The sequence below is a fragment of the Mus caroli genome, chromosome 6 (assembly GCF_900094665.2).
Source record: "Mus caroli chromosome 6, CAROLI_EIJ_v1.1, whole genome shotgun sequence".
In the NCBI taxonomy this organism is placed as follows: domain Eukaryota; kingdom Metazoa; phylum Chordata; class Mammalia; order Rodentia; family Muridae; genus Mus; species Mus caroli.
Window position 1 is genome coordinate 59,804,011 of NC_034575.1, and position 20,312 is coordinate 59,824,322.

Sequence of the window (20,312 nt, forward strand, 5' to 3'; positions counted from 1 at the left end):
TCAAAGTTGAATCTCCAGGGGAAAATTCCATTGCATTTACACCAGCGAAAATAAATGACCTGGGCACAGGAGCAAATCTGACTCATTAACACTTTAATTTATTAGCCAGTCTTTGACTTTTGACATTAATTCTGTCAACACAAAACCTATAGCTCCTATCTTAGAATAGGAGACAGTTTATTCTGGACCCATCTTGAATTACCATGGCTCAGACACACAAATTTAGTTTATCCCAAATTCCGAGTTTCAATTTGGAAACAGTTTCATGTAGTTTTATAGGATGAAGAGAGTCGTAAATAAAGGCAAATTTAAAGTAAATTTCTGTACATGTCAGAGTGATGGACACAAGCAAGATAAGGCGAGTCTTGCTACTGGTCCAAGACCACATTTTTAAACTTTGGGGTTGGTGGTAGCTAGTGGTCTGCTAAGGTAAAGGCTTTTTCTCTATTAGCCACAAGATATTAGCTCTGACATGGAGGTGGGCAGGAAATGGATACTAGGGTATAGAGCTAAATGCCGCTGCAGTTCTCACCAGTAGTCAGTCTCTGCAAGACAGAGAGCTGTATATTTAGTACGTGTACATAATGAGCTGCATAAAATCTCTATATGTCCTGTATTTTGAAGGCATTTTTTGAAGGACACATTATAATACATTTTGTTGACTCAACAAATTTTTCTAGTGCTTACTCTGAGGATTTCTGTTCATTTCTCAGTATACATAAAAGTAACTCTCCACCCCCTGTTAACTTCACAACGGATTAATTTAACATTCTGAGCATAATAAAACGATTATTTCTGATTTTTATATTATTGTCCTAATGTTTAATGGGTGCTCATTTTAGTCCATTATTTGAATGGTCTAATTTATGGTCATTAGTGAGAACTAGAAAGTCAATTCAGTTATTTTTAATAGCATTTTTAGCTATTATAATAAAAATTAGAGGCTAATATTATAGATAGGTTTACTCTGATGAATTAATCTTTTGACACAGGTACACCAAAAACATTTCTTACAGTGTGATTGAAGGAGCATCCCAAGAACAAATACAGAATTTCTGTGAGCTCCAGGACCGCTAGTTGAACACCTCCAGGTGTGGAATCTGTGAGGTCCTTAGGATGGATAGGACCACCTGGTCCATCTTTCTAAGCATGCTCCTTTGGTTTCATGAAGCCTAGGTAAGGAAGGGCTGCCAGTCTTTTCAATGGTGCTGGCGTTTATATGTTATACTCTGGAAACTTTTCCTTTCTCCACATGTCCTGTTCTGCTGTCTCACGTGGGCTACCAGGGACGATTGGACACAGAAAGTAACATTTTTTTGGAGTAAAGGAGAACCAGAGAGATGACTACAAAGAAGAGGTTTCGTTTGTTTGTTTTTATAGAAGGGAATTTAGAAGCAAACTTTAAGTTGTAATTCTACTTTAATGAGATATTTTAATAGATGTTTCTTCACTTGCTACTTTCCCCGCGGGATTGTTGTTGTCCTCTGAGAGGAATGTGTCAGCCAGTCTTGATGATTATGTATGAAGAAAAATGGCCAGCAAGATGGCTCAGCAAAAAAGGCTTGCACTGCCAAGCTTGATGACCTGAGTCGGATCCTTGGAGGCCCACGGAGTGGAAGGAGAGAATGGATTTCCTAAATTGTTCTATAATTTCCATACATACATACACTCACCCACCCACCCAATAAATAAAAAGGAAGTTATACTTAATAAAACATTCTAAAAAATTCATATATATATATGTATACACACACACACACACACACACACACACATATATATATATGAATGTTCTCAAGCTTTATTCCAAATGAAGTTGGAAGAACATCAAGATCACAAGTAATTACTTTGGAAAACATGCCTGGTATTCTCAAAGGGAGGTCTGTGCTTAGGGTTAATGATACAAGAGGAGGATGCACTACCTCATTTGACTCAGTGTGAGATGTTCTCGGCAATTGTTACTTAATAAAAAAAGACTGGCTTTAAAGGAGCCAGAAAAGATGCTAAAGGATCATTTGGTGTCGTGCTGTGAAATAAGATCTTCAACTTCATTTAGAATATTGATCTGCAAAAGTTAGGCACAATGATAGCCTGAAATGCACCAATCAAATGGACATCACTTGCAGGCTACACCGAGAGAGTGATATAAACTTGACCCTGAACTTGGTGGCCTATAAGTGCTTCATTTTTTTTGTACCACTATGCAAAGAATTCTGTAAGCATGAACCTGAGACTGAAATGAAATGCAGCTCTCTAGTTTTGCAACCTGGAGTGGCAGCTACCTCTGAAAATCTATCTAGAAGTCCCTACCACAATATAAAGAAGACAAGGAAGGCGCCAGTTTTTGAGGTTCATTGTTTGACTGACTTCGTCCCCTTCCACCCAGTCATCCATTATTGCCTTTCACACTTACTGTAAATGAAGATATCTTCATTCCTGCTTTCCCTTTCTCGGGTTTTCCATTTTCTCTTTTTTTTTCATGAATTACAGGTCACCTGTTTCCCTATTTCTCCTGCAGATTTTACCTGAATCTCTTTACATATTTATTCATTGCTGTGTGCTGGCTGCTCTACTTTGTTAGAAACATGTTACTAATATAGAACAGCTGAACACAACTAATTTATATTTTTAAAAACACTTGTAAGAATATTGTAATCAAGCCGGGAAGTAGTGGCACATGTCTTTAATTCCAGCACTTGGGAGGCAGAGGCAGGCAAATTTCTGAGTTCGAGGCTAGCCTGGTCTACAGAATGAGTTCTAGGACAGCCTGAGCTATACAGAGAAACCCTGTTTCAAAAACAAAAAACAAACTAACAAACAAAATGAATATTGTAATCAAAACAACAACAACCAACAACAAACAACAACAAAGATATTGTAATCAGAGAGAATGTCAGGTCCAAAGGAAACTCCAATTCCCCCCCCCACCCACACACACACACCCCAAGTCCAAGTACCCAGAAATGTGCTCACCTATGGGAGGATTTCTGGAGATTAGATAAAAGATAGCATCCCTCAGGAATGTGTGAAACTGCTTCTCACCTACTAAAAGAAGTCATTTTCCTCATCTCTGGCAGAAGAGACATATGGCTGTCTGTGGGACCTATCAGCATATCAAAGCCCATTGTTGGCCTCCAGGCTCCCTCAATATCACAAATACCTGTTACACAGGTCAAAGTACAGGCTACTATCCTAACAAGTACAGGCTACTGTCCTAACCTTTCTCACCTCCTCCTCTACCTTACTTACATCACCTCCTCCTCTCCCCTAAACTCTCTGCAGCTTACAGGCTTCCTCCCCCAGCTATTTGTTATCCTTATAACCCTACTATTCTTGATAGTCTCTGTCTCTCTGTCTGTCTGTCTCTCTCAGCTCCTGCTTCTCTCATGATGTTATCTCTATTCCCTACCCCCTGCTGTTCTCTCCTCTCCACCCCCCACCCCCCCAGATCGCCTTGGCCAGATCCAGCCTGATGGCCCCATTCAGTTTCCTTTTTTTCTCTCTCTGCTGTGGACTCTTCCAGATTCCTCTGGCCGTTCTCTCTCTCCCTCACATAGACAAGAATAATCCTTCCTTTAACCATGACATGGGGAGGTTATGCTGTCAGTTTACACAGGAAACTATTTTAAGAATATTACATATGAAATGATAGTTTTCCTGTGTTTTGGTTACACCCAATAGAATCTGTGGGAAATGGGGCATTTTAAGGGACCAGAACACATTTTCACATAGACTGCCACACTTTCAGAGACAGGTTACTAAGGTGAACTGCTGCTACTTGCTTTAAAAGTATAGTGACTTTGCAAATCAGAAGCAACCTCCATTGGAAAAACTATTAAGAGCAAGAGAAGATCCTTACCAGTGAAACAGGCTCGAGAGTACACATAAAAAAGAGGAATCATAAGACAAAGGCAAAATTTCTATATAAGGGGATTTATTCTTTAAACATAGATGCCATTTAAACATTTATTCTTTAAACAAACAGGAATGTCATGAAAAAATACAGGAAAATAGTCACTAGATTTAAAAGAATCACCATGGCTAAGAAGGAGCAGAAAACAAACAGATGATCTCCCCCTTATCCAACTCCCAAATTAAACAGAAAAAAAAATATGTGTGCTTCAGCATATCCTCATCTCAGAATTCTAATAGTAAAAAAATCAATAACGGCTTCCGAGTAATACACCACTATGTTTATAAAGAAACAAAAAGCAGGGCGACAATGTTTATACATTAGCACTGGTAGTGCATGCCAAAAGGCAGTAAAGCTAGGACCTCATTCTCATTTAAAGGGACGACAATATTGAGTATGCCATTACGATAGCTATTTCCATATAGCTTAATTTGCTCACTTTTCAAAAGTTACTTGGAAAAGACTTGTTAAGAGCAAGATTTAGATCTAAAATCACTTCTTGTGATGATTATAGAAGACATTACGAATGACATAAATGCGGCTCCGGGATGTAAAGCCTAGGCACGAGGCTCAGAGCACAGGTAGTGTGGAAGCGGAGGGCCCTGCCAGCCAGCCATGATCCTCGGCGTCAGCGGGACCAGCCCCAGCGAGCATGCTGCTCCTGCCCAGCACCTTGGAGGGAGAGGGCACCGCCATCACCCACGTTCTGACCTCCGGAACTGGAAGATAAGAAAGAGTTGTCAGAGGAATCAGAAGATGAAGTTAGAAGAATTCCCCATGCTGAAAACACTTGATCCCGAAGATTGGAAGAATCAAGATCATTATGCAGTTCTTGGACTTGGCCACATCAGATACAAAGCTACACAGAGACAGATCAAAGAAGCACATAAAGCAACGGTCATGAAACATCATCCAGACAAACGGAAAGTGGCTGGGAAACCCATCAAAGAAGGAGACAATGACTACTTCACTTGCATAGCTAAAGCTTATGAAATGTTGTCTGATCCAGTGAAAAGGCGGACATTTAACAGTGTAGATCCTGCTTTTGACAACTCAGTTCCTTCTAAAAGTGAAGCTAAGGACAATTTTTTTTCAAGTGTTTTCTCCAGTGTTTGAAAGGAATTCCAGATGGTCAAATAAAAAAAAAAAGTTCCCAAACTTGGTGATATGAACTCCTCGTTTGAAGATGTAGATGTGTTTTACTCTTTCTGGTATAATTTTGATTCTTGGAGAGAATTTTCTTATTTAGATGAAGAAGAAAAAGAACAAGCAGAATGTCGTGATGAGAGGAAATGGATTGAAAAGCAAGACAGAGCCATGAGGGCACAAAGGAAAAAGGAAGAGAAGAACAGAATAAGAACATTAGTTGATAATGTTTACAGTTGTGACCCAAGGATAAAAATGTTTAAGGAAGAAGAAAAAGGCCAAGAAAGAAGCAGAAAAGAAAGCAAAAGCAGAAGCCAGGTGGAAGGAACAGGAAGCCAAAGAAATGCAGACAAGCTGAATTAGAAGCTGGTTGGCTAAGGAGAAAGAAGAGGAAGAAGTTAGACAGCAAGCATTGTTGGCCAAGAAGGAAAAAGATATCCAGAAGAAAGCCATTAAAAAGGAAAGGCAGAAACTTCGGAACAGGTGCAAGAGCTGGAAACACTTCTTGGACAATGAGGCAGATCGTGTTAAAATGATGGAAGAGGTGGAAAAACTCTGTGATCGGCTTGAACTAGCAAGCTTGCAGGGCTTGAATGAAATACTGTCTTCATCTACGAGAGAAGTAGGAAAAGCTGCACTTGAAAAACAGATAGAAGAAGTAAATGAGCAGATGAGGAGAGAGAAGGAGGAAGCTGATGCTTGGATGCGACAAGCATCCAAGGATGCAGAGAAGTCAACTGGTGGAAGTGGGAGTGGCAGTAAAAATTGGTCAGAAGATGATCTGCAATTATTAATTAAAGCTGTCAATCTCTTCCTTGCTGGAACAAACTCAATATGGTAAGTCATTGCTAATTATATGAACATACATTCTTCTTCTGGCGTCAAAAGAACTGCCAAAGATGTTATTAGCAAGGCTAAAAGCCCCCCAAAACTTGACCCTCTTCAAAAAGATGACATTAACAAAAAGGCTCTTGATAAGTTTTAAAAAGAACATGGAGTGGCCTGACAGTGCAGCACCATCAGAACGGTTTGAAGGTTCTTGCGTAGATTCTACCCCTTGGACAACAGAAGAACAGAAACTTTTAGAACAGGCTTTGAAAACATATCGAGTAAATACCCCTGAAAGATGGGAAAAGATAGCCGAAGCTGTTCCTGGCAGGACGAAGAAGGACTGCATGAGGAGATACAAGGAACTTGTGGAGATGGTGAAAGCAAAGAAAGCTGCTCAGGAGCAAGTGCTGAATGCAAGCAGAGCCAGGAAATAATGCAGGCAATCCTGGTTGTATGTGCACTTTTATAATAAAACTGAAAATACTGTAAAAAAAAAAAGAATGACATAAGTAACTCCCATAAAGAAATACAGGAGAACACAGGTAAACAGCTGGAAGCCCTTAAAGAGGAAACACAAAAAATCCCTTAAAGAGTTTCAGAAAAACACAAATAGGCGAAGGAAAGGAACAAAACCATCCAGGATTTTAAAAATTGAACTAGATATAATAAAGAAATCACAAGGGGAGACAACCCTGGAGTTAGAAAACCTAGGAAAGAGGTCAGGAGTCATAGATGCAAGCATCACCAACAGAATACAAGAGATAGAAGAGAGAATCTCAGGTGCAGAAGATACCATAGAAAACATTGACACAACAGTTAAAGAAAACACAAAAAGCAAAAAGCTCCTAACCCAAAACATCCAGGAAATCCAGGAAACAATGAAAACACAAAACCTAAGGATAATAAGTATAGAAGAGAGTGAAGATTCACAACTTAAAGGACCAGTAAATATCTTCAACAAAATTATAGAAGTAAACTTCCCTAACCTAAAGAAAGAGATGCCCATGAACATACAAGAAGCCTACAGAACTCCAAATAGATGGGAGCAGAAAAGAAATTCCTCTGAATACATAATAATCAAAACACCAAATGCATTAAAGAAAGGATTTTAAAAGCAGTAAGGGAAAAAGGTCAAGTAACATATAAAGTCAGACCTATCAGAATTACACCAGACTTCTCACTAGAGACTATGAAAGCTAGAAGTTCCTGGGCGAATGTCATACAGACAGACCCTAAGAGAACACAAATGCCAGCCCAGGCTACTATACCCAGCAAAACTCACAATCACCATACATGAAAAAAACAAGATATTCCATGACAAAATCAAATTCACACAATATCTTTCCACAAATCCAGCCCTACAAAGGATAATAGATGGAAAACACCAACACAAGGAGTGAAACTACACCCTAGAAGAGGCAAGAAACTAATCTATCAACAAACCCACACAAACACAATTCTACCTCTAACAAGAAAATTAACAGGAAATAACAGTTAGTTTTCCTTAATATCTCTTAATATGAAAATTAATATTACCAACATATCCTAATTGATTGAAATTCAAAAACATGAGGAATTGTAAATTTGTCCACTATCATTTCATGGCCTCTTTAATTTGGTAATGGGTGAAATAGGTCCAATATTGTACAATCCATATACACTTTCTGCTTGTTTGTGCATAACAGGGTCCTGCTGTGTGCCCCATAATGGTCATGAAATCATGCTTCCCCTATCTCAGCTTCTCTTTTAGTAGGATTGTTTATTTGATGTTTTTACACTATAATATGGTTTTCAGAACAGCTTACATATTTCAAAATTATTTATACAGCCAAAAGAAATGTAGACATTTAATTCAGGAGATGGCTTGTAAGAGAACAGCAAAGAGTGAGACTGAAGGCTCTGCTTGATATTTATAATTTTTGTATCAAGTTTGAAGAAGAGGACTTTATAAATAACTCTTATTCTGAGATGAATGCTTTTCAAAATCATCACAACCAATGCACCAGAGTCTTACCCTCACCTAACGTCTGTGCCACCCTCCAAGGAGAACCATTGTTCATTGAAACAGTTGATGAATGACTTCATGGATAGACCATCTTAATACACACACCATTTCTTAAATGAATGTAACCTGTTCCCTGTAGGCTGAGAATGATGACAATCACTCAAGTCAAATAGCTTTGGCTGTAGCAGGAAATCTGTATCCAAAAATCATGCTTACAATTAATTCCTTGGCACAGCAAAACTGTCAACTCTTAGCTTATCTACTAGGGAGATAAAATCCTTTGGTGATATGAGGGACATTCAAGTACAGCCTTATTTCAATGAACTCCAATGTCCAAAAACTGTTCTTATTTGTGTTTGTACCACAGTAAGAGCCAAGATTTTAAGCTCTACTAAAAACAAAACAAACAAACAAAAATACTTTATCTATTTATGTTCATTAAAAAAACTAAGTGATATATTATTTTAAAATATCATAGTTAATATATCTGGAGTTATTTAAAATTTATATTGAGAAAAACATATGTATTTTCAGTATTGCTGTAAATAAACATCTATATAAGACTGTTTAATTGATTGTTGTTGTATATCAAACAACTTTTATAATACTCACTTTTATTGTTACAATATTTTATAAATTTTAAAGACTATAATAAAAATGAAAGGTATTGCAGGTTTTGAAGGGAGGTCTATGGGAGGAGTTGGGGTACAAAAGAGAAAGAAGAATGTGATGTAAGTCTATTTACTCAAAATATGTTTTCAAATGTTAACAAATTCAGATAAATTGAAATTATGTTTCTTTTCTCATCATAATGCAATAAAACTTAAACCAAAGGAAAAAGAAAAAAGAAAGAAAATGAATGAGATTTTCCTATTTGGGTTCCCTCTGGTAGCTAAATAGCATCTAACAAAAACCTCAATCCAGGGATGAGAAGCTCTCTTTTGAGTTGTTGGTCAGAACTGTTCAAGAGATGCCCCAAACATTATAGGTTATTGCTATTGCCCTTGGTTGCCAGGGGTGCAAGTTAAAATCCTGTTGGTAAGGACTCCGTGCACCTCAGAAAAAGGGCCCAGAGGCCCTTGAGTTATAATTGGCTTCAAAGCCTTCTCCATGAGGACTAGCTTTAATATATCAAAAGGAACCATGCAAGCTTCCAAAAGAGGGAATCAACCAACAGAGCTACACATCTACAGAGCAATATAACATGTTTGAACCATCATGCTAATCAGCATGCCGTGGGTGGGGGTGACAGATGTTTTACAGAGCAGCTTTGTTTTCTTCATCATTACTTTTTATTCAAGTACTCAAGCAGATTAGATGTTGGCTATCTACACTGAAGAGAGATGATCTTTATTTAGTTCATTTATCAAAAGGTTAATTTCTTTCAGAAACACAACCATAGGTGTAGTCATAAATGGTGCTTCATCAGCTGTTTGACACATTCGTTAGCCCAGTCAACCTGACATACAGAATTAATCATCATAATGGCACTTGAAGAGAGATTTCTGTGAACTATATGAGGAAGTTGTTTTAGAAGGAACATTTCAAGGACAGAGAAACCCATTGAAAGGCTTCAGGTAGATATGTGCAAGAAAGGAGACTGCCTTGGAGATGAGAGAAATTTGTAAGTAATTCTTGAAGAATTCTAAAAATATCTTTAAAATTCTGTGGTTAAAGTGGGTTGACCTCATTGTGAAGGAATCCAGTGTTGTTCAGAGAAGCAGAATGGGTGTAGCATTGAACTACAGAACCTTTTAGGTCTCCTCCATGAGTTGCTGGTTCTCTAACAGCAAATAATTAGGAAAAGGCAAGAAGGATAGATGTTATATTCAGTCAGTGTTCTCCAGGACAGGGTTCTCAACCTTCCTAATATTGTGATGCTTTAATATAGTTCTTCTTGTTGTCGTGACCACACCCATAAAATTATTTTTTGTTGCTACTTTATAACTGTAATTTTTTTGTTGCTATGAATCATAATATAAATATCTGCATTTTATTAGAATCTTAGGAGACACCGTGAAGGGCTATTCAACCTCAAAGGGTCATAGCCCACAAGTTAAGAACCACTGCTCTAGAATAACAGAGCTTGTAGAATAAATCTCTCTGTGTGTACCAAAATGGACTTTATTAGAATGACAAACAGTCTGATCCAACAATGACTAGCTGTGAATGGAAAGTTTAAGTGTACAGTTATTGGTCAGTCCATGAAACTGGATGTCTCAGCTCGTCTTCAGTATGCACCGGAAGAATGAAGCTCTAATGACAGTGAGCCCTTGCTAGCAAGGTGAGAGCAAGCGTGCAAAGGGAAGATTCTTCCTTCTTCCTACACCTTCATGTATGTTTCCTGAAAATTAGATCTGGATTAGTGGCATGTCTTCCTGGTTAAAAACTCTAGATTAGAAGTGGATCTTCCTATTTCAAATTAAACAAAATCGTCTCATTCCTTAATTCCACATGTAGTCAAGTTGACAACCAAGCATAGCCATCACAGACACCAAAAATAGCAGACATGGCAGGAATACAGCTTACAATTCAAATGGTAAAGGGCCAGGCAGAACAGATAAACATCTAACATGGTTAGCAATGTATTTAAATGTTTAAAAATGATCACACAAACCAAATGAAATGTCTTCATAGTGCAGCATCTTGTCCAGCCACCACAGAGAAAATATACTCCATCAAAAGAAAAGTGTTAGAAGACTTATATAAAGCTTTGGGCAGAAAGCCAAAAGAAAAGTAAAGAATAAAAGCTACATTTTGGGACTCTGATAGCAGTTATCCCCTTGCTATGATTTTACAGAGAAGCTAAAAGGGAGGAAACAGATGACCCTGAAGCTAAGAGCCTAAGACCATGTCATACTTAGCCCTTCCTTAAAGAAGAGTCATTGCTGTTGTTGTCTTTTTTTTTGTTTGTTTGTTTTTTATGAGTCAAGGTTTTATTATGTAATCCAGGTTGACTTAGACTTCATTATATAACCCCAACTGAAGTCAAACTCTGGATCCTTCTGCATTTATCTCCTGAGTTCAAGAAATGTGGATATGTTCCATACTCTCTAGCTACTCATATGAACTTGTCCCTGCCTATTATCAGTAGCTAGGTATGGATTTGTTCTCTCATTGTTTTGGGATGCATAATTGCTTGACATTTGAAACATTACAATCAGTCAGAGAAAGAACGTATAAGTCCAAATACACATTTTCACTTATGTTGTGTCCGTAACGTTGTTATAATTATAAAGCCTTCTGCAGAGGTTCAGAATTGATTTATTGTGACAATTGTTACCTCACTCAGGATGATGCCCTCCAGGTCCATCCATTTGCCTAGGAATTTCATAAATTCATTTTTTTAATAGTTGAGTAGTACTCCATTGTGTAAATGTACCACATTTTCTGTATCCATTCCTCTGTTGCGGGACATCTGGGTTCTTTCCAAGCTTCTGGCTATTATAAATAAGGCTGCTATGAACAAGTGGAGCATGTGTCCTTCTTACTGGTTGGGACATCTTCTGGATATATGGAGAGGTATTGCAGGATCCTCCCATAGTACTATTTCCAATTTTCTGAGGAGCCATCAGACTGATTTCCAGAGTGGTTATATAAGCTTGCAATCCCACCAACAATGGAGGAGTGTTCCTCTTTCTCCACATCCTCGCCAGCATCTGCTGTCACCTAAATTTTTGATCTCAACTATTCTGACTGGTATTAGGTGGAATCTCAGGGTTGTTTTGATTTGTATTACCCTGATGATTCAGGATGCTGAACATTTTTTCAGGTGCTTCTCAGCCATTCGATAATCCTCAGTTGAGAATTCTTTGTTTAGCTCTGTACCCCATTTTTAATAGGGTTATTTGATTTTTCTGGAGTCCACCTTCACAAAAGAACTCACATGATATGTACTCACTGATAAGTGGATATTAGCCCAGAAACTTAGAATACCCAAGATACAATTTGCAAAACACACGAATCCCAAGAAGAACGAAGTCCAAAGTGTGGATGGACACTTCACCCCTTCTTAGAATTGGGAACAAAATACACATGGAGGGAGTTACAGAGACAAAGTTTGGAGCTGAGACAAAAGGATGGACCAAGCAGAGACTGCCCCACCCGGGGATCCATCCCATAATCAGCCACCAAATGCAGACGCTATTGCATATGCCAGCAATTTTGCTGAAAGGACCTGATATAGCTGTCTCTTGTGAGGCTATGCCAATGCCTGTCAAATACAAAAGTGGATGCTCACAGTCAGCTATTTGATGGAACACAGAGCCCGCAATGGAGGAGCTAGAGAAAGTACCCAAGGAGCTGAAGGGGTCTGCAACCCTATAGGTAGAACAACAATATGAACTAACCAGTACCCCCAGAGCTCGTGTCTCTAGCTGCATGTGTAGCAGAAGATGGCCTACTCAGCCATCATTGGGAAGAGAGGCCCCTTGGTCTTGCAAACTTTATGCCCCAGTACAGGGGAACAACAGGGCTAAGAAGTGGGAGTGCATGGTAGGGGAGCAGGTAGTAGGTGACTTTTGGGATAGCATTTGAAATGTAAATGAAGAAAATACCTAATAAAAAATTTGGAAAAAGAAAAAAAAGAGGTAATCTGAATATCATTGTTTTACATATATGATTCTCTTTTTTCTTTTTGGTATAGGTGCCTTCATTTGCAAAATGGTCCCATTTGTCCAGTGCACTGCCATTGTGACAGAAATCCTTACTATGACCTGCATTGCTGTGGAAAGGCACCAGGGACTTGTCCATCCTTTTAAAATGAAGCGGCAGTACACCAATCAAAGGGCTTTCACAATGCTGGGTATGTTGATAATTTCGTGTCACGGTCACAAAGCACCTGAGTTGAAGAACTTAAACAGGAACAGATTCATCTTTGCTGGTTATTTCAGTCTATGGTCTCTTGGCTCTGTTGGTTCTGGGCCCTTGTGTGGTGAGGCAGAGCATATGATGGGCAGCAATGCCTACCTCATGTCAGACAAGAGGACAGAAAGCAGTGGTGTAGGGATAATGATGCCTGGTGACTTATGCCTTCCATCCAGACCCAGCTCCCAATAGACAACTCAACTCAATGTTATCAATGGATTAATCTGCCTTTGAAGTTAGAGTCCTCACTTTTGAATTCCATCAGCTGACAACCAAGCCTTTAACATAGGAATCTTTAATGTACATTTCAAATTCAAAGTGTGACACTCAGTTAGACCAACTCTATGCTAATGCCATTAGAGAACAAACCCTATCTAGGAACTTTTGGAAGTAGCTTCCCATGGTTTGTATTAGGATGTGATTGGAGGGGTCCGGTCTTTCCTTTTGAATATACCCCACTGGTTCTCTCATTTCTGTCTAAATCCTGAAAATGTGTCATTCTGAGTATTCTTCAGTTTAAAAACGTTATCTTGTAAGCATTTCTTTCACCTAACTAATGATAATACACTCAGGGGCATTGCCACAGTAACATTCATTAGACCATGAGGCTGCTACTCTGAGGTAGGCTTTAAGCCTACAAGGGCAAGTAGATTTTGCCAGTGAGAAAGAGATGTGCTTTTAAAGAAATAACAAAACTACACTGCTTTCCTGAGAAATGCCAGATATTCAGTATCTGTTACAAAAGGTTCTTGGAAGGCAAGTAGAGTCCTAAAGATGCCTGACAAAGACAGATGTCTTCCTGTTTATAGGTTCATTTCTGAAGACCATGTATGTTCAGTTTACTATAACTGTCCCCAAGGAGTGTGTAGTGACAAACAAGAGCTTTAAGTGAGTGTCCTAACACCTAGCACAGCAGAATAGGAGACTTAACTGCTCATTGATTGTGAAAACTCGATCAGCATCTCTGTTTGCATCTGTCATTGCTAAAGACCCAGAAGTATGATGAGCAGCTAACACGATAGTGAATGAGAGAAACTTTACTAATATTCACGTGGTAGGAATAAGCACAGTTATTTTCATTACTGGAATGTACCCAGTAGCAGAATGTAGAATTCTAGAAAGCACTCTTGACGTCTTTGCAACCCAAATTAATTTTTATTTTCAAGACATTGGAAGTGAGCAGACAAATCAGTAGGAAAAAAAATTCATTAGTTACTGTGAAATTTATGTCATAACATCTTTAAAAATAACGCAGACATCTCTGGGTTTCTAATAATTAACAACTTTCCAATATGCCACACCAAAGTATAGGAAGGAGTTTAAAGGAGAAGGAAGGCTATTAAAAAGGAAGAGAAATAGGGTGAATCTCAGTGTCGTAAAAGCGCAGATGGTAGCAGGCAGTGAAAGCTGTTCCAACTAAAATAATTCAGAGAAAGCAGCAATGCTTGAAATCCAGGTAACTCATCTCTCCATGGGGCTGGTGTTCACTCTTCCCGACATCTGTTGCTTTAACACCACGGACTCTGTCAGTCACGGATTATGTGCCTTCTGCCTGAAACTGCTTAGATTACAGGCTTATGCTGAGGGAAGCATCCCCTATCAGTAATGTTCTTCTCACCCAAAGGATTCTGTATCTGGAAGGTCAGGGGCCCCGTAGAGACAATGAGCTTCATTCAATTAGACTCAATCCCTTCAGAATTCGATATATTGGGAAAATGATTGGGAATAAGATAATGCTATGCAATCAGAGTAGTAAAGAGTTTATTGATGTGGAGACAGAGACACACAGAAAGACTTAAAAGCCTTTTGAACCGACTTGGATCATTGAATCATGGCAATATTCTATGGGTAATGTCAATTTGTGTGTCTTTCTAGTAAGCCCCAATCATAGTTTGAGTCTCAGTTCCTTGAAGCTATAAGTAATATGCTGTTTTCTAAATGATACAAAACCAATAAAGAATGGACAAATAAAAATTTACCCTCCTCTTATTCTGTTAAGATTCATAGAGTGAAATGTCCTTTAGTAGTTAATCTATTTTCTTTGCCAATGGCACACATTTAAAGTAATTTCTCTCAACAGACTCACAAAGGACAAGGATCTTGTAAAGAATGCTGTTTTCTTATTTGTGTTTGTTTTATTAATACCCATTTTCTAAGTAAGTAAATGGTGCCATATAATAGTGCCCAAGAGATATTTATTTTGAGCTTTCTGAGTAAAATGATGACAAAACACAGTAGCTTCTCTTTCCACAAGTAACAGATTTTGCAAGAAAAAAAGGAAGAAATGCCCCATTCACACACTAGCTTCAAAAATGCATCATAGAATAAACTTAACCAGAGAAGTTAAAGAATGAAGGCTTAGGAATGCATAGGGAAGAAACTAAGGAGAGACTGGACATGAGAAAGGTCCCTAGGCTCACAGAGTTAATATTGTGACAGTGCTTATATTATCAAAAGCGATCCACACACTCAATACAATTTCCATCAAAATCCCAATGACATTTTTCAGAGAACTAGGAAAAGCAATGTTAAAGTTCTCACTCACAAAAGACACAGACTAAAACAAACAATGCTGTGGGTATCACAATACGTGACATCAAATTACATTACAGAGACATGATTGAAAAGCAGCCCAGTGCAGGCAGAAAACCAGGCATAGAGACCAATGGCACAGAAGACCCAGATCTAACTCACACTGCTACAAGTACCTAATTAAAATTTTATTATATTTATTTATTTTATCACACTGTGTGTATGTGTATGTGTGTGTGTGTGTGTGTGTGTGAGAGAGAGAGAGAGAGAGAGAGAGAGAGAGAGAGAGAGAGAGAGAAGCAATGTGTGGAGATCAGAGAATCATTTGCAGAAATCAGTTTTCTTCTTCCATCCTGTGGGTTCTGGGGCTAAAACTCAAGTCATCAGACTCAACAGCAAGCACCTTCACAAGCTGAATCATCTCCCCCCCCCCCCGCCACGTGTGTGAGAGGAAATGGTGTTTGGAAAAGTGCTTTCTATATATTCAAGAGTATATATATATATGTATATTTTACCCTGAAAATCCATTGATCCAAAATCAATGAAAAATGGATTAAATAAGTAAGAGTAGATCCAGGAACTTAGAACTTGCTGATGGAAAACATAGTAAAGGCATACTTACAGCATAGCAGCCTACAGGATGGAAAAAGTCTGTACCAAGTACTCATCAGATGGGACTAATATCTAGAACATATAAAGATCTGCAGTATTTAAACACTAGAAAAGTTATCCAAACATTAATGGGCTAAAGAACTCAATAAATAGTTCCCAGAAAAAAGCAACACAAATACCTAATAAATACTTGAAAAGATATTCACCCTTAGCCGTGGAGAAAATGAAAATTTAAATTCCCCGAGATTCCACTGTGCCACACTCAGAGTGGTCATCATAAAGGAAAAAAAATGCAGCAAGCAGTGATGAGGATGTGGGTAAAGGAACATATCACTGCTGTGGGATGTGCAACTGCTGCCAGTAGGAAAATCAATACGGAGCTTTCTCAAGAAAAGACAGCCAGCATGAATGTAGAGCTTTCATGTGCACTAGCTATGATACTCAGCTATATTCTATATATCCAAAGGGCTCCAAATCAACACCCCACAAGCGTGCATCCATAATTATTGCTTTCATTCACAATAAGTAGGCAGTGGGAGTAGCCCAGATACCTATTAGCACATGAAAGGATAAAGAATATGTAGGAGGAATTTTTCAAGTCATGAAAATTTAAGTTATGGTGTTTGCATGAAAATGAATGTAAAATTGAATGATTATGTTTTATCTGCTTTTCCTTTTATACCCACATTTCCAGCCTCTCCTCTCCTCTCCCCCATCCTCCTCTCCCCATCCTCCTCTCCTTCTCTCCCCTCCCCCCTCCCTTTCTCTCCTCTCCTCTCTTCTCTTTCTGCATGTGTGTGTTTCTGAATCTGTCTCTCTCACAAACACAATTTTCTAGCTTTTAGCTTCTACATATGAGATAAAACATGAAGAACACATCACTGCTGTGAGGTGTGAAATTGTAGCCTCTAGGGAAATCAGTCTGGAGCTCTTTCAAGGAAATAGAATACCATGTGCCCCCTCTGTATTCTATATAAGGACTCCAAGTCAACATCCCTTATGAAAACAGAATGGGCCTTGCTATTGAGGTGTGATGTGCTAATGTTGGATGTAGGAAGGAACTGGCTGGAGTGGGACTAGAATATTGGAGAGAGCAGTTGGGAAGTGGACTTGATGTAAAACTAGGCCTAAATAATATAAGGGTCATAATGAAACCCATTTTCTTGAATGTTAACTTTAAGATTAATGTAAGATACATGTTTTGGATGCTAAAGAGATTGCTCATCAGTTGAAAGAACATACTGCCTTTTGAGAGGATCTGATTTCTGTTTCCAGTTCTAGGTCAGATGGCTAACAACTGACTGTAACTCTAGCACCAAGGATTTTGATACTTTCTTCTGGCCTCCAGAGGTATCTGCACACATGTGTCATTCACACACACAGATACACACACACACTACACATAGATAAAAATAATAAAAATAAATCTTTTAAAGTGATACATGTATGTTAGACTTGAAGAATACATGAAAGAAGGTGGTCTGTAAAATATCTAAAAGTTTTGCATTTCAGCACTGGAGAGATGGCTCGGTGGTTAAGAGCACTGGACATTCTTTTGAGGAGTGGGGTTTGATTCCCAGCATTCACATGGTGACTCATAATTGACTTTAATGCCAGTCCCAAGAAATCTAACACTCTTTCTTAAACTCCCTGGACATTAGGCATGTACACAGTGTCCATTCATGCATACAGACAAAATACCCATACACATAAATAAATGTAAAAATTTAAGAAGTTATTCATTGGTCCAACAAACATCGATCAACTGTTGGTAAGGGCTGAGACTTTTCCTTAGATTCTCATTTGGAGGAACAAAAATGTAAGTCGATTGTCCTTGCCCTGCTTGACTTTAAGGAAGCTTGACAAGACATGTGTCATGATGTGGTTAGGCCCAGAATCATTAATGAAGTAGTTCACTAGGAAATGACAGCAACCTTCAAGGCACCTCTGAGTAATCTAGGAAACAAGTGCACAGATGGACAGTGATGACAGAGTGGCCCATCCACGGTATAAATATGATGTGTTTCAGTGTGTGGCATTCTGGGATCCAGGAAGGGAAGTGAACCATATATATCCTTCCCCAGTAGGGGTCTAGGTGGGAAGACATGCAGTGGTGAGAGGAGAGAATGAAGACCTGGTCAGGATGTGCATTTGGATTTGGATTCTTACCTTCTAGACAACACAGTCATATAAATGAAATTTTAACAGTTAAAAAATGTAGGGGCTGGAGAGATTGCTCAGTGGGTAAGGGCATGAGAACCTGAATTTGGTTACCCAACACTGACATAAAAAGGCAAACATACAATGTGCTTGCAGTTCTGCCTGCAATAATGTGGAAAGTGCTTCATCAAGGAGACCTGATGTTGTGCTCTGGGATTCTCACACACGTGGGGGAGCACACACACACACATACACCTGCACACACACTTTTAAGAAGACCAGAGATAAGAAGTACAGAGATGTCTGTACTCCATGACAGAGAAGATGGGGACACTGGAGACCAGGCATCTTGATGATTAGAGATTGAGGGATGCTATGCTACATTTTATAACTGACATATTTTTTGCAGGTGTGGTGTGGCTGGTGGCCATCATCATAGGATCACCCATGTGGCATGTGCAGCGACTTGAGGTAAACTCAGGCTTGAAATATTTTCTCATTCCTCCCCCTTTTCATTTTTCTTCCTCTGAGAATATTGTGGCGAATTTATATGACCTCATCCATTTCACTGAAATAAAAAAAAATGTTTTAAGATTTTCTTCTCTGCTATTTAAATCTACTGGATATTGCGTTGCTAATATTTAATGTTAAATTTACAAAAAAAGTAAATTCCAAATAACCTCCTCCATTTTCTTAGCTTAATGCATTCTTTCTAGAATATCCTAGTCTTGTTAGATATGACAGTTCAATTACCGTTTTCACTTTCTAAGTCACTTAAAATTGTAAGAGATTGTCTCTTTGTTAGCTGATTTTGTTGTCCTAGCCTTTGACAACTGAAATATAAATTAGAAACATGTCCAATTCTTGGGTTTCTCAATCTTTCTTCTATTCTTACATCTTTTGTGAGATTCTCTTCAAATGAATAGGAATTTATAGTAAAGGAACAGGCAAGGATGGTGGTTTTGGATAGCTCAGCCTATCTCCTGGGGTATATGTTAGCATGGCTTGTAGTGTATGTAACACAGTCATTTGTCTTCAAAGTGAGTAGAATATTCATCATACATCCTGGAACATAATTTATTTATGTTTTTATTTATTTTAAATCCAAATTCAAATCTAACTTTCTTTTTGACCACATAAGATTCAGGCCCAAAAACCAGATTGCTGTTACCTTCAGTCAAGGAAAGTGATTCTGGTGGAAGGGGCCTGTGGGAAACTTTAAAGAGAATGATACTTTCAAAACAGGTAAAACAAATATAATTTAGAAGTAAACAATTAGAGGGTATCTTACTAGTAACAGTCCTGACTCATTATAAGAAGCCAGTTATATAAACCACAAACAAGAGTGTTTCTCTCTCTCTCTCTCTCTCTCTCTCTCTCTCTCTCTCTCTCTCTCTCTCTCTCACGCACGTGCACACACACACACAGGCTAAGCAGACATAAGAGTAATGTCAACCACCGGTCTGATTTTAGCTGTGTGAAGCTGATGTTAGACAGTGAAGCAGTTTTATGCAGAGCACTGAAGAAACAGTCCAGCCATGAAGCACCCCTCCCCCCATCATCCAGAGAGAAGGTTCATATGCCCAAGACTGAATCTCCTGAGCAACATGTAAGGCTTCATACTGCAGGGGAAATAGATGTTATCAAAACTATCCATCCAGTCATTAGAGACTCAAACAAAACGATCTCAAAGGACTGATGAAGTGAATCGGTACCCAGAGCTGCTGCACTGAGCAATGGAGAGTCCACCTCTGAACCAGCAGAACAGTGCAAAAATAAACAGCGCGGTGTGACACACAAACGCATAAAAAAGAAAAAAACAAAACAGTTTTGCCAAGCACAAATACAGTGCAGCTTCTATTTCAAGGCTTAATGCAAAAAGTCTGGGTTATCGTTGTGCAGTGTTGGTATGGTGATAGGCACATTAATGTTTAAGTGTGACCTGTGCACAAATAGACCCATGCTTTAAACATTCTGCAGCCATCTGGTGGTGCAAAATGGGGGTGGTTGTGGCACCTTACCAAGATGAAGGAAGTATAGGCCTGCCTTATAGATTATATGGCCACCCTGTTCCACAACTAACTCTCTGCTTCCTGTCTTTGATGAGTGTAATCAGCCACTGTGAGTTCCTGCTCCCACATCCCTGAACTATCCCCTGACAACCTTACCTTCTCCACAATGAAATCGTGAACCCAAATTGTTCCTCCCCAAAATGGTTCGTGTCTGGTATTGGTTTGTCACAGAGAG

General features: G+C 38.8%; 1 protein-coding gene and 1 pseudogene across 1 annotated transcript in view; both read left to right on the forward strand.

Annotated features, from left to right (window-relative positions):
* The window catches only part of LOC110296789 (pyroglutamylated RF-amide peptide receptor-like), a 64,806-nt gene that overhangs the window by 37,390 nt on the left and 7,104 nt on the right, over positions 1-20,312 (forward strand). Inside the window, exons 2-3 of the mRNA XM_021165559.1 lie at positions 12,541-12,699; positions 18,475-18,536. Coding sequence (XP_021021218.1) covers positions 12,541-12,699; positions 18,475-18,536 — 221 coding nt within the window. The remainder of the gene's footprint in view (positions 1-12,540; positions 12,700-18,474; positions 18,537-20,312) is intronic.
* Positions 4,566-6,333, forward strand: LOC110296788 (annotated as a pseudogene).